The sequence below is a fragment of the Mytilus galloprovincialis genome, chromosome 1 (assembly GCF_965363235.1).
Source record: "Mytilus galloprovincialis chromosome 1, xbMytGall1.hap1.1, whole genome shotgun sequence".
In the NCBI taxonomy this organism is placed as follows: domain Eukaryota; kingdom Metazoa; phylum Mollusca; class Bivalvia; order Mytilida; family Mytilidae; genus Mytilus; species Mytilus galloprovincialis.
The window spans coordinates 95,166,577-95,183,185 of NC_134838.1; the positions used below are offsets into that span (position 1 = coordinate 95,166,577).

General features: G+C 32.4%; 1 protein-coding gene across 1 annotated transcript; it reads right to left on the minus strand.

Annotated features, from left to right (window-relative positions):
- Positions 1-1,772: 1,772 nt before the first annotated feature.
- On the minus strand, positions 1,773-14,568 carry LOC143045658 (DNA-(apurinic or apyrimidinic site) endonuclease 2-like). Its single transcript, XM_076218313.1, has 6 exons — positions 14,405-14,568; positions 11,056-11,139; positions 10,226-10,409; positions 4,330-4,476; positions 3,465-3,534; positions 1,773-3,028 (listed from the first exon to the last, which is right to left on the minus strand). Exons 1-6 carry the CDS (start codon positions 14,517-14,519, stop codon positions 1,991-1,993), a joined length of 1,638 nt encoding a protein of 545 aa, XP_076074428.1. The 5' UTR covers positions 14,520-14,568; the 3' UTR covers positions 1,773-1,990.
- Between the last annotated feature and the right edge of the window lie 2,041 nt (positions 14,569-16,609).

Here is a 16,609-nt window from a genome sequence, read left to right on the forward strand (position 1 = left end):
AAAAGTGAAATTTTTCAGAAGGTATGCTTGTCGTATATCAAAGGTCGTAAAGAGTACATTACAAAAGCATCACTTTTACAGGAGAGATACTAGTGTTTTTTCTTTTTTTTCTACTTAACATTTTTTGGGTAACGCTCTCCCCCATTTCTGTTGAAGTTATCGAGTCATGATGAAACTTAACCTTGACCTTCAAAGTGTAATATGACCTTGACCATGTGACATTTAAAAGGTCAAGTGGTCCTGAGTTGAATGGTGGTAGTCCCATGTCTCTATGACTTCCAGTTCTTAAGTTTGGTATTGCATCATATATTTGATTATTCATTGTGACCTTGATGAACCTTGGAATCATCAAATTTCTACAATGTTGTCCTCTAACTGCAAATCATTTATCACTTAGCAGATTTGAGATATCTGCTGTAGTTAAAGAGATAATTCAGTTTTGAAGTTTAGCGAGTGGGGGCATGTATTTTTTAAGCAACAACAGGTTACCATTTTCTTTATTGGCCTCATGAATTAGAAAATCAAAATGTATTATAAATCTACCTTCAGTCACTTGTGGTTAAAGTTAACAAATATTGCCACATGTTTATGTGCCTCTCCCAATATAAAAAACGAAGATAGGGTATGATGCTATGATTGCCAACGAGACAAGTCTCCACAAGAGACCAAATGACCCAGAAATTAACAACTATAGTTCACTGTTAGGCCTTCAACTATGAGCAAAGCCCATACCACATAGACCCATACCGCTTAGTCAGCTATAAAAGTCATGATCACTTGTCAGTAGATTGTTGAATGACATATCTGTGTTTTATGTTATTATGATAATTAGGTGTTGAAAGCAGAACTTTTAATGTTTCTGTTCCATTTATTTGCAACTTTTATAGACGATTTATAGTTTGACACCTGTTATAAATGCTTCTTTGTTGTTGATGGCTGATGTTGGTGATGAATGGCTGTTTAATGTCCAGTGGATTTGGTTATTTTTGTCTTTGGTTTGCTGTTTCATTGATGTATACCCAACATCTTCTTTGATTCATAAATATTAACAAGAAAGATTGCAATAAACGATATTCTAATATGACGTGCTTCTTTTGCTTTGTGAATAAACCCATGCTCTAAATCCAATAAAATTGGTTTGAACATGCGTATATTGACTACTGCAGAATAATGAATTTTATCAAATTGGCATGCATTTAATATATTTCATTAATTTAAAACACTTCCAAACTCTTAAATGATGCACATGTTATTACTAATTCATCTATTATGACAGTAATGTGCTGCAAATGGAAATTGACATATTTGACCTAGATACGACAACTGTTCATGCTCCCTATGAAAAAACACATTGCCAGTCGTTTTCTTGTTTACAAACAAAAAAGGGAGGTTCATGGAAGAGCCTACACAAACGCTCTACACTTATACAGATCTTACAAAGAAATTACCTTAATTGTCCTAATCAGAATAGAAATAATTGATGCAAGCTATACTTTATTGTAGTTTTAACATGGGTAGGCAGTGTTATTTTAGCCCTCACTGTCGCTCGGGCAAAAATAATCACGAATACAATACCTACCCATGTTAATACTACAATAAAGTATAGCTTGCATCAATTCTTTCTTAAACAACCTTTTAGTTCTTTATCTACTTATATAGAAATTATGTCTTCTTTCACTCTATTTTTGGCCACCATATTTTCAATTATAATTCATAAATGTTTCCGAAAAAGAAAAAAAAATCTTGGAAAATGTATTTGTGAGAATAAAACATTTGAAACAATATTATTCATTTAATATGAATACAACCAATAGACACTGTCATCTTAAATTTAATCATATCATCAAAAATATTTTTTATTCAGCTTCAGTTCATTATATTCAGTTTTGATCCTTCTTATCATCATACTTTTATAACTGAACTTCTTCAAAGTTAAGGAAGAATTTAGCTCTTCTGATAAACGAAGGCAAAAATCTTCCTATTAAAAATCTTATTTTTTGGTTTTACTGTCATTTTTCATTTTATCCACCCAAATAAACACATCACATCTAGCTTCAGGGTTACTACTGTGACCTTCAGGCCTGTTACACACAAAGAATTGTTTCCCTTTATTTGGACCATCCTTCTTAACTGTCCTTAATACACAGGCTTCTTTGTGTCCTTTACACAGAGGTGCAGTAGGAGGGCCTTTTAGCAATTGTTTCCATGCCTGAGCTGATGATCCACTTGTCATAGTCTTTGTTTCTGTTTCTGTTTTTGTAGTATTAATATTGGCCATTATAGGATTTATCTCCCCCATTGAGAAATCTTTAGGATTTTTCTCTTGTGAAGAATCCTTGATACTGCTTTTATTGTTAGTTTGAACACTTGACTTTGGAATGGAAAAGAAGTTTTTTAAACTGGCTTGTTTTGATTGAATACCAAGGTCATTCTTCTTTCTTTTAGCAGATGGTAACTTACTATTGTTAGAATTTTCTCGCTTAAAACTGCTTTTATTGTTTGATAGAAATTTTTGTTTTTCTTCCTGTGAGCTTGAAAACCCTTCCTCTTCTTCAGAATCCTTAATTGATGATGGTTTGCTGTCAGAACGCTTAACAAAAAAGGATGAGAGTTTCTGCTGTTTGCCTAAAAACTCTGGCATAGATTTTGAACACAAGGATGGACATTTCAGAGATGGAATAAAATTTCCATGAAAAACAGCTTTACATGGACAGTGATCAGATCCTTCAACTTCTGGCATAACAACACAATCTGTAGAATCACATACTAAGCCAACATCAGTGAATATGTAATCTAACCTTCTCCCATAGTTTGTTGCTCTAGCTCCTGTTAGGGAGCACCAATTTGTGTAAGCTTCTTTTTTGTCTGGATATAGATATCTAAGTGTATCAGAAAAACAACCACCTTTTGCCGAACTTGTAACAGCTTGGAAGCCTTCTATAGTGCGAAAGTCTTGAATTTCAGGATCTTTGTCCTGGTCCCAGAGAAACTGATTCAACCATATTCTACTTGGCTTTCTGATGAAACACTAAGAAAAAAATATTGATAAAGATTGTTATAAAAAAAGTCTAAAACTAAAGCATGATACAAATATAGGTAATCTACAATTGACTGGATAATCCTCAAACATGTTTGCTTTGTAAAAATTTATTAAGGTAACATTTTACTTCAGTTTGAAAACAAATTATAATATGAATCAATTATATGTAAAATACTGGTCAAAGTGACTGACTTTTTGTTCAATACTGCTTTTCTTTCCTACTTTTCACTTATTAAACAGCAAGTAAGGAAATAATGAAGTCTATTTATAAACCTTAAATGCTTGTTTTGAACGATTTATAAGAAGTTAAGTCAATCATATGATACATAAATGTTTTTTTTAGCAGCAGATGCTGTTTATACACATAAATGATGAATATTTTTTTTAGAAATGACATCACTTCAAATAAAAAACAAATTCCTACCTCATCATCTGGATCACAGTGGTCTATTTCTTTGTGTGTTGTGTTTATATCTCCTAAAACAATAACATGGCTGAAAAAAAGAAGAAAAAAAATATGCTTTTTGATTTTATTTACAAGGTTCTTTTCTTTAAAAAAAAAGCCATTATAAGGTACAACTGCACTAATTAGAAGTTTGCAATTTCATAATCTTTTATTTTTTTTAAGTTCCAATTAATGGTTTCAAAGATGCCTCTTTTTTCATCAAGCATATACCAAAACAGGTCATTTCAGGACTGTAAATGATTTATTAAACTGGTCAAACAAATTTTGTTGTTTCATCAAAATACACATTAAAAGCCTTTTTTTGCAATCTTAATTGAAGCACTCAAACAATTTAGAAATTCCAAGCACCAAAACAAACTTTCCTCAAGACCTAAACAAATATCAAACAATATGTCTCTGTAATCCCCAGTCAACATATAATATTTCTTAAATAAAATTATTCAACCTATTAATTTAATTATAAGTTGGTTATCAACAGATAGAGGTGTTGTTCATTTAGACAAATTTTGGTGGCAAATTATCTTCTTGACTGCACTAATAACCATTCGCACCTTTACCAACACACGATTCATATAAAACTAACATGTTGTTTCTATGATGTTAAGTATCGTGCATCCTTATCTGTCTATTTTTTTCATTTATTTATTTGTATGTTTTGTATCTAAATTTTAATATACATATACATTAAAACCTTTAATACAGTACACCTGAAATACAAATTTCCATGAAAAATTTAGCAGAACAATGGTCTTTATCACCCATGTCCTCTTTCCAATATATTTTTGTTAAAATAAAATGAGCTATCCTATAGAAATATTGGTACCTTCCACTATTAAGAAGGGCTTCTGCTCTCATCTGGAGAAGTGCATAAAATCTAAGCTGATAAACTTGGCGATCCTCTCTCTCTGGGTCAACACGTGGACAGTAGACATTAATAATGGCGAGATCTCCTTCATCTCCATTCTTTTTTCTGAAACATGAAATCTCAAGCTATGGTACCAAATGTAAAAAATACTAAATTTTTTATAATTGTTTCTGTTACAGGAATGACAGAAAGAGAAGTGGAATTGCTTGCTTCTATGGGTCATGAAGTTGTAAGAAAATTTTGTAATGAAAATTTATAAACTTCAGCATTTGCTTACATAATTATTCTGATTATACATGTTTTATACTTATATATCACAAATCAAATCTTATTACATAACTGTAAATTCAGAAATTATTGAGATGTTTTTATCATAGCGAAAAATGTGACAGGGATATAATCGCAATACTTAAAACTTGCATTTTGAAATTTTTTATATGAATCAAACAGGATTTTTCAGAATATTAAAACCGCATTTTAGTCTAAAATGACAAAATCGTAATTATAAATTCACACTATAATTTCTGAATTTACAGTACTTATTCTGTGTTCAAGCATCACTACAATGATCTAAAAACTCTCTGTACTACTTTCTGTAATAAAGACTTTAAAAGATTTTCTGGTTTGACAGTTTTCATACACACCTTCAAAATTTGAAGGCTGAATTTTTCATTGGCTGATGTTATAATTACTATAACAGAAAGGAAAACGAAGTGTTGTCAGATTCTAGTAAACATTATAACAGACAGTTCACATAAATGTCACAGTACGCTGACACATTATTATTGGCTAGTCAAGGATGGGACTATGAACTCCTTACTTAAGGTAAGAAAAATACCATGGGACCAGCAAGGTAGATGTTATGTGATTGCCAATGAGACAAGTCTTCACAAGAGACCAAATGAAACAGAAATTTAAAAATTTTGGTCGCTGTATGGCCTTCAACAATGAGCAAAGTAAAAATGAGATAGAAATATGTTTGCTTTATTTCACTGCAGTTAAAACTGATATATATCAATCAGGTCAGTATAAGGTCAACTTGAGTATTAAAGTTTCAGATCATTTTAAATAAGAGCCTGTGTCGCTCACCTTGGTCTATGTGCATATTAAACAAGAAACAGATGGACTAATGACAAAATTGTGTTTTGGTGATGGTGATGCGTTTTTAGATCTTACTTTACTGAATATTCTTGCTACTTACAATTATCTTCATCTATAATGAACTTGGCCCATTAGTTTCAGAGGAAAATATTTTGTTAAAAATTTACAAAATTTATGAAAATTGCTTAAAATTTACTGTAAAGGGCAATAACTCCTAAAGGGGTCAACTGACCATTTTGTTAAAATTTGGCCCAGTATTTTCAGAGGAGAAGATTTCTGTAAAAGATTACAAAAAAGTCAAAAATTTACGAAAAATTGGTAAAAAATGACTATAAAGGGCAATAACTCCATAAGGGGTCAACTGACCATTTTGATCATGTTGACCTATTTGTACATCTTACTTTGCTGAACATTATTGCTGTTTATGTTAATGTGCATTTTAGAAATTTATGTACATGTTAAAACTTGGTAACTTCAAAGAAAAAAGAGGAGAAACATACTCTTACGCATATAATTGATGTGTTTGTGCCGTATAAAGTTGTGGTAATTGTTTAATGAGACAAATAGTTGTTGTGAACTTACTTATTTAAAGAACAAACGGGTCAGAGCGGGTAAATCATACATGGGCTTCACAACAAGTATTTGTCTCATTAAACAATTACCACAACTTTATACGGCAGTTATGTTTTTATGCAAACAACATGTAAAAGTACAATACTTTATTATAAATACACAATAAATATACAACACAGTTTATTCACACAGGAATACGCGAATAAATAATGATAAATGAACAACCAACGTTAATGTGTTTGAATTGCCGATCGCGCTATATTTAACAGGGGAAACTACGATCTATAAATAGGGCAAAGTATATATTTAGAACCTTATAAAGTTGTAGTAATTGTTTAATGAGACAAATAGTTGTTGTAGTACTGTTGAAAGGGAGAGGTGTGAAATGAATAGACATGAACAGCAGAGAATGGACTATTCTGAAGTGGGCAGATATCAGTATGTTGATACTTATCCTGATCGTAGACAGTCGTCATCTCAAAATTCTGATAGTACGCATCATGAAAGATTTATGGGGTACCCAGAGACTTCCACAAGACATTCAGAATTACTTAGAAATATGCCTGATTATACACATACCAAAAGTAATTATGCTGAACCTCAGACATATGTTCTGTCAGAAACTATACAACCAGTTAGAGGAAAAGAATATCCAAGAGCAACTGCTGATAATATGTACTCGAGATATGATAATAATAATAATAATAATAATAAATTCTTTATTTAAAGAGATAGACCTCGTTGTCCAGAAAATGCATATTCCAAGGTATCAAATATGAGTCGTATGTCATCAAATGAACCACAACATAGACTTCCTTTTTATAATGGCAAAACTGAATGGGAATCATTTTGGTGTCAATTCCAGATCATTTCAAGAAGCAACGTTTGGGATAATAAGAAGCAAGCAACACAGCTGTTATTATGTTTGCAAAATGAAGCTTTAAACTTTGCTTCAAGGCTCTCACATGCAGTACAGACAGATATTTTTAGTTCGTTTGTTGAGTTGAGGAAGAGGTTCGGTGAATATATTTTACCATCAACACACAGAGCAGCACTTCAAGATCTTAATAAGCAGAACAAAGAAAACCTACAAGAATTTGCTTATAGAGTTGTAAACCTGATAAGTAAAGCTTACCCAGAAATTAAAGGGACTCAGCTATTTGAAGAATTGACTGTTGAGCATTTTCTTTATGGTCTGAAATATTGACGCTGTGCCATGATTCTATATTTTCTGCTCATTTTAGCATCAAGAAAACAACAATGAAGATAAAGGAACATTTTCATTGGTACAGAATAAGGGAAGATATAAAGCAACATATCAGACAGTGTCCATCATGTTGTAAACTTCGGAAAACAATCAATAATAACCATGCAGCTTTGAAGAACTATCATGTTGGATATCCAATGGACAGAGTAGCGTTGGATGTCATGGAACCATTTCCCAAATCCAAAACTGGCAATCGGTTTATATTAGTGATCGGTAATCACTTTACCAGATGGATGGAAGCCTATCCATTGCCTAACCAATATTCCCATATCGTTGCAGAGAACTTGTTAATGAGTTCGTTTCTAGATTCAGAATTCCGCTTGAAATCTATACTGATCAAGGGACCAATTATCAAAGCAATTTATTCCAAGAATTGTGTAGGCTCCTTGATATCCATAAAACTAAATCAACCCTTTTTCACCCATCATCTAATGGCCTAATTGAAAAATTTAACCAAACATTAGGAAAAATGATTAAATCGTATGTAGATGAAAACAAAAGAAAATGGGATTTCTAAATTCCAATATTAATGAGTGCATACAGAAGTACTGTTCATCCCTCTACTAGTTTTAGTCCAAATAAATTAATGTTAGGACGAGAAATGAATCTACCCCATGAGTTACTATATCCATTACCCCGTCATAATGTCCAGAAACCTGTAAATGAATACGTTGATGATTTGAGAGTTCATATGGAAGATATATACCATGTAGCTCGAGAAAATCTTAAACAGTCAGGGGAAAAGCAAAAACGAGACCATGATACGAGAATAATTGATAAACCATTTTTAGTTGGATCTCTTGTATTTAGGAAGAAACTATTTTTTTTTTTAAACTTGAAAGTCCATGGAGTGGTCCATTTGTAATTATTAAACAACTTAGTCCTGTAGTTTATCAAATCAGAGATTCCAGAAAAAGTTTTAATATCCATTTTGATAACCTTAGAGCATATGAATCTTCTGTTTTTCCATCCTGGGTTAAAAAAGTAAAGAAACAGTTTTGTCCATGTAGCTGATTTACTTGTTCAACATTTTTCTTACTAACCGATACTTACCATGTGTTTTGTATTCTGTTTATTGCAGATGGAAGATGAAAATGACCAAGCCACCTTAAACTGTAGGAAATGTGAAAAGAAGCCATCTGGCAAGTTCAATTTAATCACACAACATATAATAACTGTCCTTTTTTTTGTACCATATTCCATTTCAAATGTAACAGTTTAAACCGTTTGGAGAACCATGTAACAAAATATAAACTACATGCAAAACTGGCAGCTGATGTTCAAGATAGTCAAGATTCTACATTTCTTAAGAAGAACACTGTGCCTTATAATGTTACATGGGGAAATCAGGGTACAGAAGATCTTGCCATCAACTATCCCGGGATCGTCATTGATGTAGAAGAAGAAGTTGTTGAAATTATAACAAACACAGACACACAAATTAAGCCACAGATGCAGAGACTCAAACTGATAACATGGCAGATTTTGAAAAACAACTAAAGAATCAGAGAAAAGAGGTATTGAAACTTAGAGAGGAAGCAAACTTTTGGAAGTCAACGGTCCTTGCCATGAAGAGACAGCCAGAAGAGGACATAACCAAACCATCGCCACAGAAGAAGAGAAGACTGGAAAAAGAAAATAGGAAGATGAAAATGTTGTGTTCTTTCCGTATAAGTCACCTGTTGATAAACTGTATAAATAAATTTAACAATGTTTGAACAATATATATTTATATGTTGATGATTTATTGCTTAATGTTCTAATTGTGTTGATATTGCTATGTTTTAATTGTTATGAAAATGCATTTACAGTAGAGGTGATTTTGAAATTTAGAAATTTTGCATGTTGTGTATTTTTTCATGTCGTTATTGTTGATTATTGTTTTTTTACTGTAAATAAGGTACATTAAGGTAATGTTTTAATTTCGAGGGCGAAATAATTTTTTTGAAATGGGGGGCAGTGTTGTGAAAGTACAGTTTACACGACATAACGTTATAATTATTCCCGTACTTTCACTTTCCCATTGTTGACGTCAACTTCCGCCAAGCAATTGTTTATATGGTTTTGAAGAGTGAAGCTGTTGTACACGTTGAAGAATAAGAAGATTGATATTTAACTTGTTACATATTTTATAAAAGGTAAACAGCATACATTTTACACACTATAGTATTTTACTGATCTCCGCATCAGGTTCTAAATATATACTTTGCCCTATTTATAGATCGTAGTTTCCCCTGTTAAACATAGCGCGATCGGCAATCCAAACACATTAACGTTGGTTGTTCATTTATCATTATTTATTCGTGTATTCCTGTGTGAATAAACTGTGTTGTATATTTATTGTGTATTTATAATAAAGTATTGTACTTTTACATGTTGTTTGCATAAAAATGTAACTGTCGTATAAAGTTGTGGTAATTGTTTAATGAGACAAATACTTGTTGTGAAGCCCATGTATGATTTTACCCGCTCGGACCCGTTTGTTCTTTAAATAAGTGAGTTCACAACAGACAGCAACCCAACACCTGATTGTCCAATTTGTCTGAAACTTTCAGGGCAGCTAGATCTTGACTTGATAAACAATTTAACCCCCATGTCAGATTTGTTTTAAATGCTTCGATTTTAGAGTTAAAAGCCAAAATCTACATTTTACCCCTATGTTCTATTTTTAGCCATGGAGGCCATCTTGATTGGTTGGACAGGTCATCGGACACATTTTTTAAACTAGATACCCAATGATGATTTTGGCCAAATTTGGTAAATTTGGCCCAGTAGTTTCAGAGGAGAAGATTTATGTAAAAGAAAACGATGACTGACGGCAGATGACAGATGACAAACGCCAAGTGATGAGAAAAGCTCACTTGGCCTTTTAGGCCAGGTAAGCTAAAAATTAGGTATATCTGTCATACTGACCTTATTTTGTGCTGAGTTATGATAGTTCTTCCTTCTGCATCTAATGATTCCAGCTCATCTTCTTTAAAATCATGAATGTTTCCATAGCAACCTACAACATTTTCATTTTTCACTGATAAAGATGAATGCAAACCTTCCTCTGACTTATAAGGTGAAGCTGAGTCCCTGCAGAATGTCGCAACACCTAGAAAACATAAACAGACATATAAAAGAATAATAAAAAAAATATGGCTGAGGTCAATGGTAGAGATTATCATAAAGATGACAGTGTATGTGTATAACATACAGTGACCAGGAAACAAATGGGATAGAAGATTAATTCCTTAAATGACATGCAGTTACAACCTCCATTAGTTCAAAATGTCTGTTTCAGACTTCATAGTACACATGACAATGTTCTTCAAGATGATAATAATGGATGGCTGCTTAATGTTAAGGGGCAAATTGAATGCATATTCAGGACAAAAACATTTTAATGTGATATCATTATGAATTCTGCTCTGTAATAGACAGACATTCTGATATGTTACTTCTAGCTGCAAGAAGACATGTCACTCCATCTTTACAAATTATGCTAACTCACAGTGAACTAGACTATTAAGACACTCGTTTTTACTCCAAATGCTGCAAGCTTGGCAGAAAATCAGAAAATACCAATTTTCATGTCCTTGATGTTGCCAGAGATCCAAACTTCAAACTCTTGCATTCAAGGCAATCACTCTATCACAAGACAACATCACAGCTCTATATTGAAAACAGTTAATCATCGGAAATCATCATGTTTACCTATCACTGTCAAGGGTGATGTTGAGTGTTCTATAGCTTCTCACCTGAGTATCCACTTCTCTTTCTAGAAAAACTGAAATAGGAATTATATCCTTCAACAATGGCTGTTGGTTCATCTAACTGATCACCTGCAAAATAGTTAAACTTAACTTTTAATATGCATGAAAATGAATGTTGTAAATTCAAAAATTAATGTGAGCTCTTATTATTGTGGATCACTAAATTTGATAAAAATGTGAGATTTAATCAATGTGATTGCAAACATTTTGTGTAGAAAAACCACTACTGAAATAATTATGTACACAACTTTTTATTATTACAAACCAGAATGAAAATTGAGACATCACAATGCATTCTTAATAGCAAGAAAACCCATGAGACGAGGATAGGTATCCAGTCATGCAGGCCCCAAAGTTGGCCCAAACCTATCCCGCCCCAAGTTGACTGGCCCAAATTTGATTTGTCCCACATCGATCCCGATCAAGTTGATCCAATTGATTCGGTCCCATAATAGAATAATGAATTATCTAAATTATCTTTGAAGAATTTGGTGACAAATTTGAATCGGGATTATAAATGGAATTTGTCAAAAGTATCAAGGATTGATGACAACAGGTATGTGAAGTATGAATATTGGAGTACCAGTCAATGAATTATTTCAAATTGATACGAAAATTAGTGCGATTGTGTCTGTTTGTATAGCAGCTTCAGCATAAAAATATGAAGATATTTTCCATGATAACTTGGAAAGTCATGGCGATTTTTATCTCATCTAATTCACACAATGACATTTAAGAGCTTAACAGATATTTACAGTCCAAAGTAAAATCACAAAAAATAATGAACTCTGAGGAAAATTCAAAATTGAATGGCAAAAATCATCAAACAAATGAATTATAGCTGTCATATTCCTGACTTGGTACAGGCATTTTCTTATTTAGAACCTTTTAAAATTTAAGTCATCATAATGACTAGTTTAATAAAATCATTAGTTTATAATTAGTTTGTTTGTTCAACGATTGTCGTCTGATGATTGTGAACTATGGAAATGCCACTTTTCATCACATAGTTCAATCAAAATCCTGATTGATAAAAGTCACCTTATCAACAAGGTATTTATAGTTTGATCTTTTATTTGGAATGTAAGATCAAAATGCAAACATACAGGAGCCTTCTAAGCTCAGTTTCTTTCGTCAAGTCTACACAAGAGTGCACACGCTGAAATGTCTCGCCTTCTATACTAATCATTGATATTATGTTGATAGTCCTAAGTATAAAGCTAAGCTTTATTACAACTGTCACATAAACTTAACATTAACCAAGACAACTAAACAAAGACCAATGAACCTTGAAAATGAGGTCAAAGTCAGATGAACCATGCCAGGCAGACATGTACAGCTAACAATGCTTCTATACAACATATATATAGTTGACCCATTACTTATAATTTAAGAAAAATAGACCAAAACACAAAAACTTAACACTGTGCAATGAACCATGAAAATGAGGTCACGGTCAAATAAAACCTGCGCGACTGACATAAAGATCATAAAATATTTCCATACACCAAATATAGTTGACCTATGGCATATAGTATTAGATAAAAAGACCAAAACTCAAAAACTTAACTTTGACCACTGAACCATGAAAATGAGGTCAAGGTCACATGACATTTGCACGCTAGACATGTACACCTTACAATCATTCCATACAACAAATATAGTAGACCTATTGCATATAGTATGAGAAAAACAGACCAAAACACAAAAATTTAACTATAACCACTGAACCATGAAAATGAGGTCAAGGTCAGGTGACACCTACCAGTTGGACATGTACACCTTACAGTCCTTCCATACACGGAATATACTAGCCCTATTGCTTATAGTATCTGAGATATGGACTTGACCACCAAAACTTAACCTTGTTCACTGATCCATGAAATGAGGTCGAGGTCAAGTGAAAACTGTCTGACAGACATGAGGACCTTGCAAGGTACGCACATATCAAATATAGTTATCCTATTACTTATAATAAGAGAGAATTCAACATTACAAAAAATTTGAACTTTTTTTTCAAGTGGTCACTGAACCATGAAAATGAGGTCAAGGACATTGGACATATGACTGACGGAAACTGACTTAATACAGGATAACAGAATTGTCGTGGCTACATACCTCCAAATAGCAAAAGATGTCGGAATGCTTAGAACATATGCAGATATGATGCACATGTATGCCCTCAGTGCTGTTCTAAAGATACCCATAAGATCCTACTTCCCACCACAAATGAACATGGAATTTGTATCAGAGCCATATTCTCGAAAGGTCTGCGGTTGAAACGTCAACATTTCCGAGGCTCCAGCTTGTACGATCATATGGACCTCAGCTGCTATACCTACGGGGCCTACCCTTATTATAAACCACTTTGTTCCATTGTTTAAGAGGAAAAGAACAGAGACTTTAGAAACCCTTTACACTATCGACGAAGACGACAGTGATAATGTTAACCCTGTAATTGTCGACTCTGAATGCTCAACTACTGGTGACTGTTGGCTGACAAGAGGTAACAAAAATACATCTTTTTTTTCACTTTTCAAAATTAGAAGAAAAAAATACTACTGGTTTCTATTGTATATATTTCTGAAGACCATGTACTGATATTTATATATGTTTATGTTTATGTTTATGTTTATGTTTATGTTTATGTTTATTATACAGAAACATGTTGTCAGGGAACAAATAATAGAGAACACACATCAAAATTTTAAAAAGAAAAAAAAATAGATGGCAAATTTTGAATATCTTATTTTGGACTTTTAATAATCGTATGGTTTGTTTGATATGTTACTTTTATAATTTCAAATAAATTTCTAAAACAAATTATGTTACTTTGATTGAAAAGACAATGTAATTATATGTTGTACCATTTTTTTTTTTAAATATAAAATTTCTTGTATTTTATACCATAATAAATCGATTTTCTGAAGATTCCGTGTACTTTTATTAATTATTAACGCCATAAACCTTAATCATTGTATGCTGTTACACTAATTGAAGCAAAAAAACACCTTAAACACCATTAAAAATCTTTTTCTCGGGATATATCATCTTGTTTTCGGGATATTACATTTTTCTTGTATTTCTCGGGAAATCGTGGTACCCGGACATGAAAGCCCAGGATACATGTAAATGGGGATAGTATATAACGTTAGTACTCATGATCTTCCCTAAACTGTAAGTGCAAATGTTCATGTGGACACTTTGTTAGTTGTTAATTTTCTAAAACGTAAAATGCATTTTAATTTTATTTATGTTGGACATGTTGGACTTTTGTCTACTCAGAGTACTTTTGAGGTGACAAAACAAATCTATCAAATAAAACTACACTAACGAGTGACTTTTGTTTCTTGTAAACATATTATATCAGCGTCTAATGAATCAAAAAGTTCTTTTAAATCTCTCTTAGCTGCCCTTATTCCATTAATATTCCATGTCAAAATCTTCATTTTCGACAATTCGAAAGTACAAAGTGAAAATAGACACAGAATTTTCAGATGTACCGAAGAATTTTATTGGATAATTGGATAGTTTAGTCTAAATCACAAAACCTTCTTCCGTTGTGGAAAAAAAAGTTATCCGGAACTAGCTGCTGTGCCGTATGTGTTGAGCAGTCAGTTAGGGTCATAGTTTATGAATTTTCGTTAAAGCATTTATAAAATATCAGATAAAAGCATAACATATTCTTTTTTTTCTTTTAACTCATTGATCAGTTATAGAATAGAATATCTTTTATTTCCATAAGAGGTACCCTCAAGGGGCATAGTGCATATACATATATGACAATATAAAGTTACAATTTACAAATACAATAAAGTAGAACAATAAAACAGTATGCTAAAGTTAGACATTATAAATATTGCTAACAGTATCCCAGTGTTATATAATAAATGTTTACTCAAGGCAGGTGTTTTGATAAGAAATAGCCAAGTTGTTTCAAAATATTACTAGACTCACAGTTTAATAACCAAATAAATTTATTGACCATATCTAAGGAGTAAAATTATTTACATTCTTTAAATATCAGATCAAATAATAGGTCTCTATCCTACGAGTATAAAAGGACATTCTATAAGAAAATGAAGTTCATCTTCCACTTTATTTAAATTGCATTTAACACAAATTCTTTGATGAACTAATTTGGAATATCTCCCAGTTTCAGTTTTGAGTCTATGAGATGAAATCCTGAATTTTGTGATAGCTTTTCTCAAATCAAAATTATTCAAGATATCTAAATAATTTTCTTTACAAAAATATGTTTTAAATTGACAATATGTTCTTAGTTTTCCTTGGCTATTTTGGCTATAAGCATTCTCCCAAGATTTAACATAGGATACTTTTAAACAATTAAGTAAACATTTTCTGAATTTGTATTTACTAAAATTAATAAAGTTACTAGGCAGATCAATAATTTTACATAGGTGTCTGACACTGCTATACCAACTACTGTGATTTTTATCATCTAAATCTTTAGAGGTCTGTAAGGCTTTATATAATATTATAAGCTGCAGAGCAGACAATTAAACACTTAAGATTGAATTAACTACCAATGAAATCATATCAAAACATGTAGCTGAAATTATTTTAAAAAGCAGTCAGTCTATTGCTACATGTATGCCATAACAATAATAATTATATACAAAAAAGACATACGTTAAAACTCTCATTGCATCAACAATTTGATAAAACATTATACAATATAACAAAGTAAATCACATACATGTAGCCGAGGATTTGTATAGTACTTTACAAATTCTTGATGTAGCTTAAAACATTTTTAAAATGTTGAAATTAAACTTGCTTTTGCCGATAATAGTCAATTGATACTACAACTGGCCTTGAATTTTTACAAGATAAGATTGGTGTTCAGTGGCGGATCCAGAAATTTTCATAAGTGGGGGCCCACTGACTGACCTAAGAGGGGTCCCGCTCCAGTCACGCTTCAATGATTCCCTATATAAGCAACCAATTTTTTTCCCAAAAAGGGGGGGCCGGGCCCCCTTGCCCCTCCCCCCTAAATCCGCCTCTGGTATTCGCTATGGAGATTCCGTATATCGTCAAGTCAACCGCGAAATTCCAATGGGGAATAACTGTGCACCTATTATTGCAAACCTGTTTCTGTATTGCTATGAGTAAAAATTCATGACTAAAATCAACGAAGACCCATCGAAACAACATCTGATACAAACATTTGATAATACTTTTAGATATTTGGATTATATATTGGCTATCACTGTGATAATTACGACTTCGGTGTGTACACTGAAGAAATTTATCCTGTTGAACTAAGTTTAAATACTAACAATTAATACTACCCTTTCCTGGATCTTGATATCTGTATCATTAACGGGATTTATGATAAAAGAGATAATATTTCATTTCCTATTGTTAATTATCCATTTTAAAAAGATGGTGAAAAGTCGACCTATGGGCGACGGCCTATGAGAAACCCGTTTGGTTTTAATGCCAAATTAGAGTTTGGACCCAAATTTCACGCTCCACTGAACATACAAAATGATAGTGCGAGTGGGGCATCCGA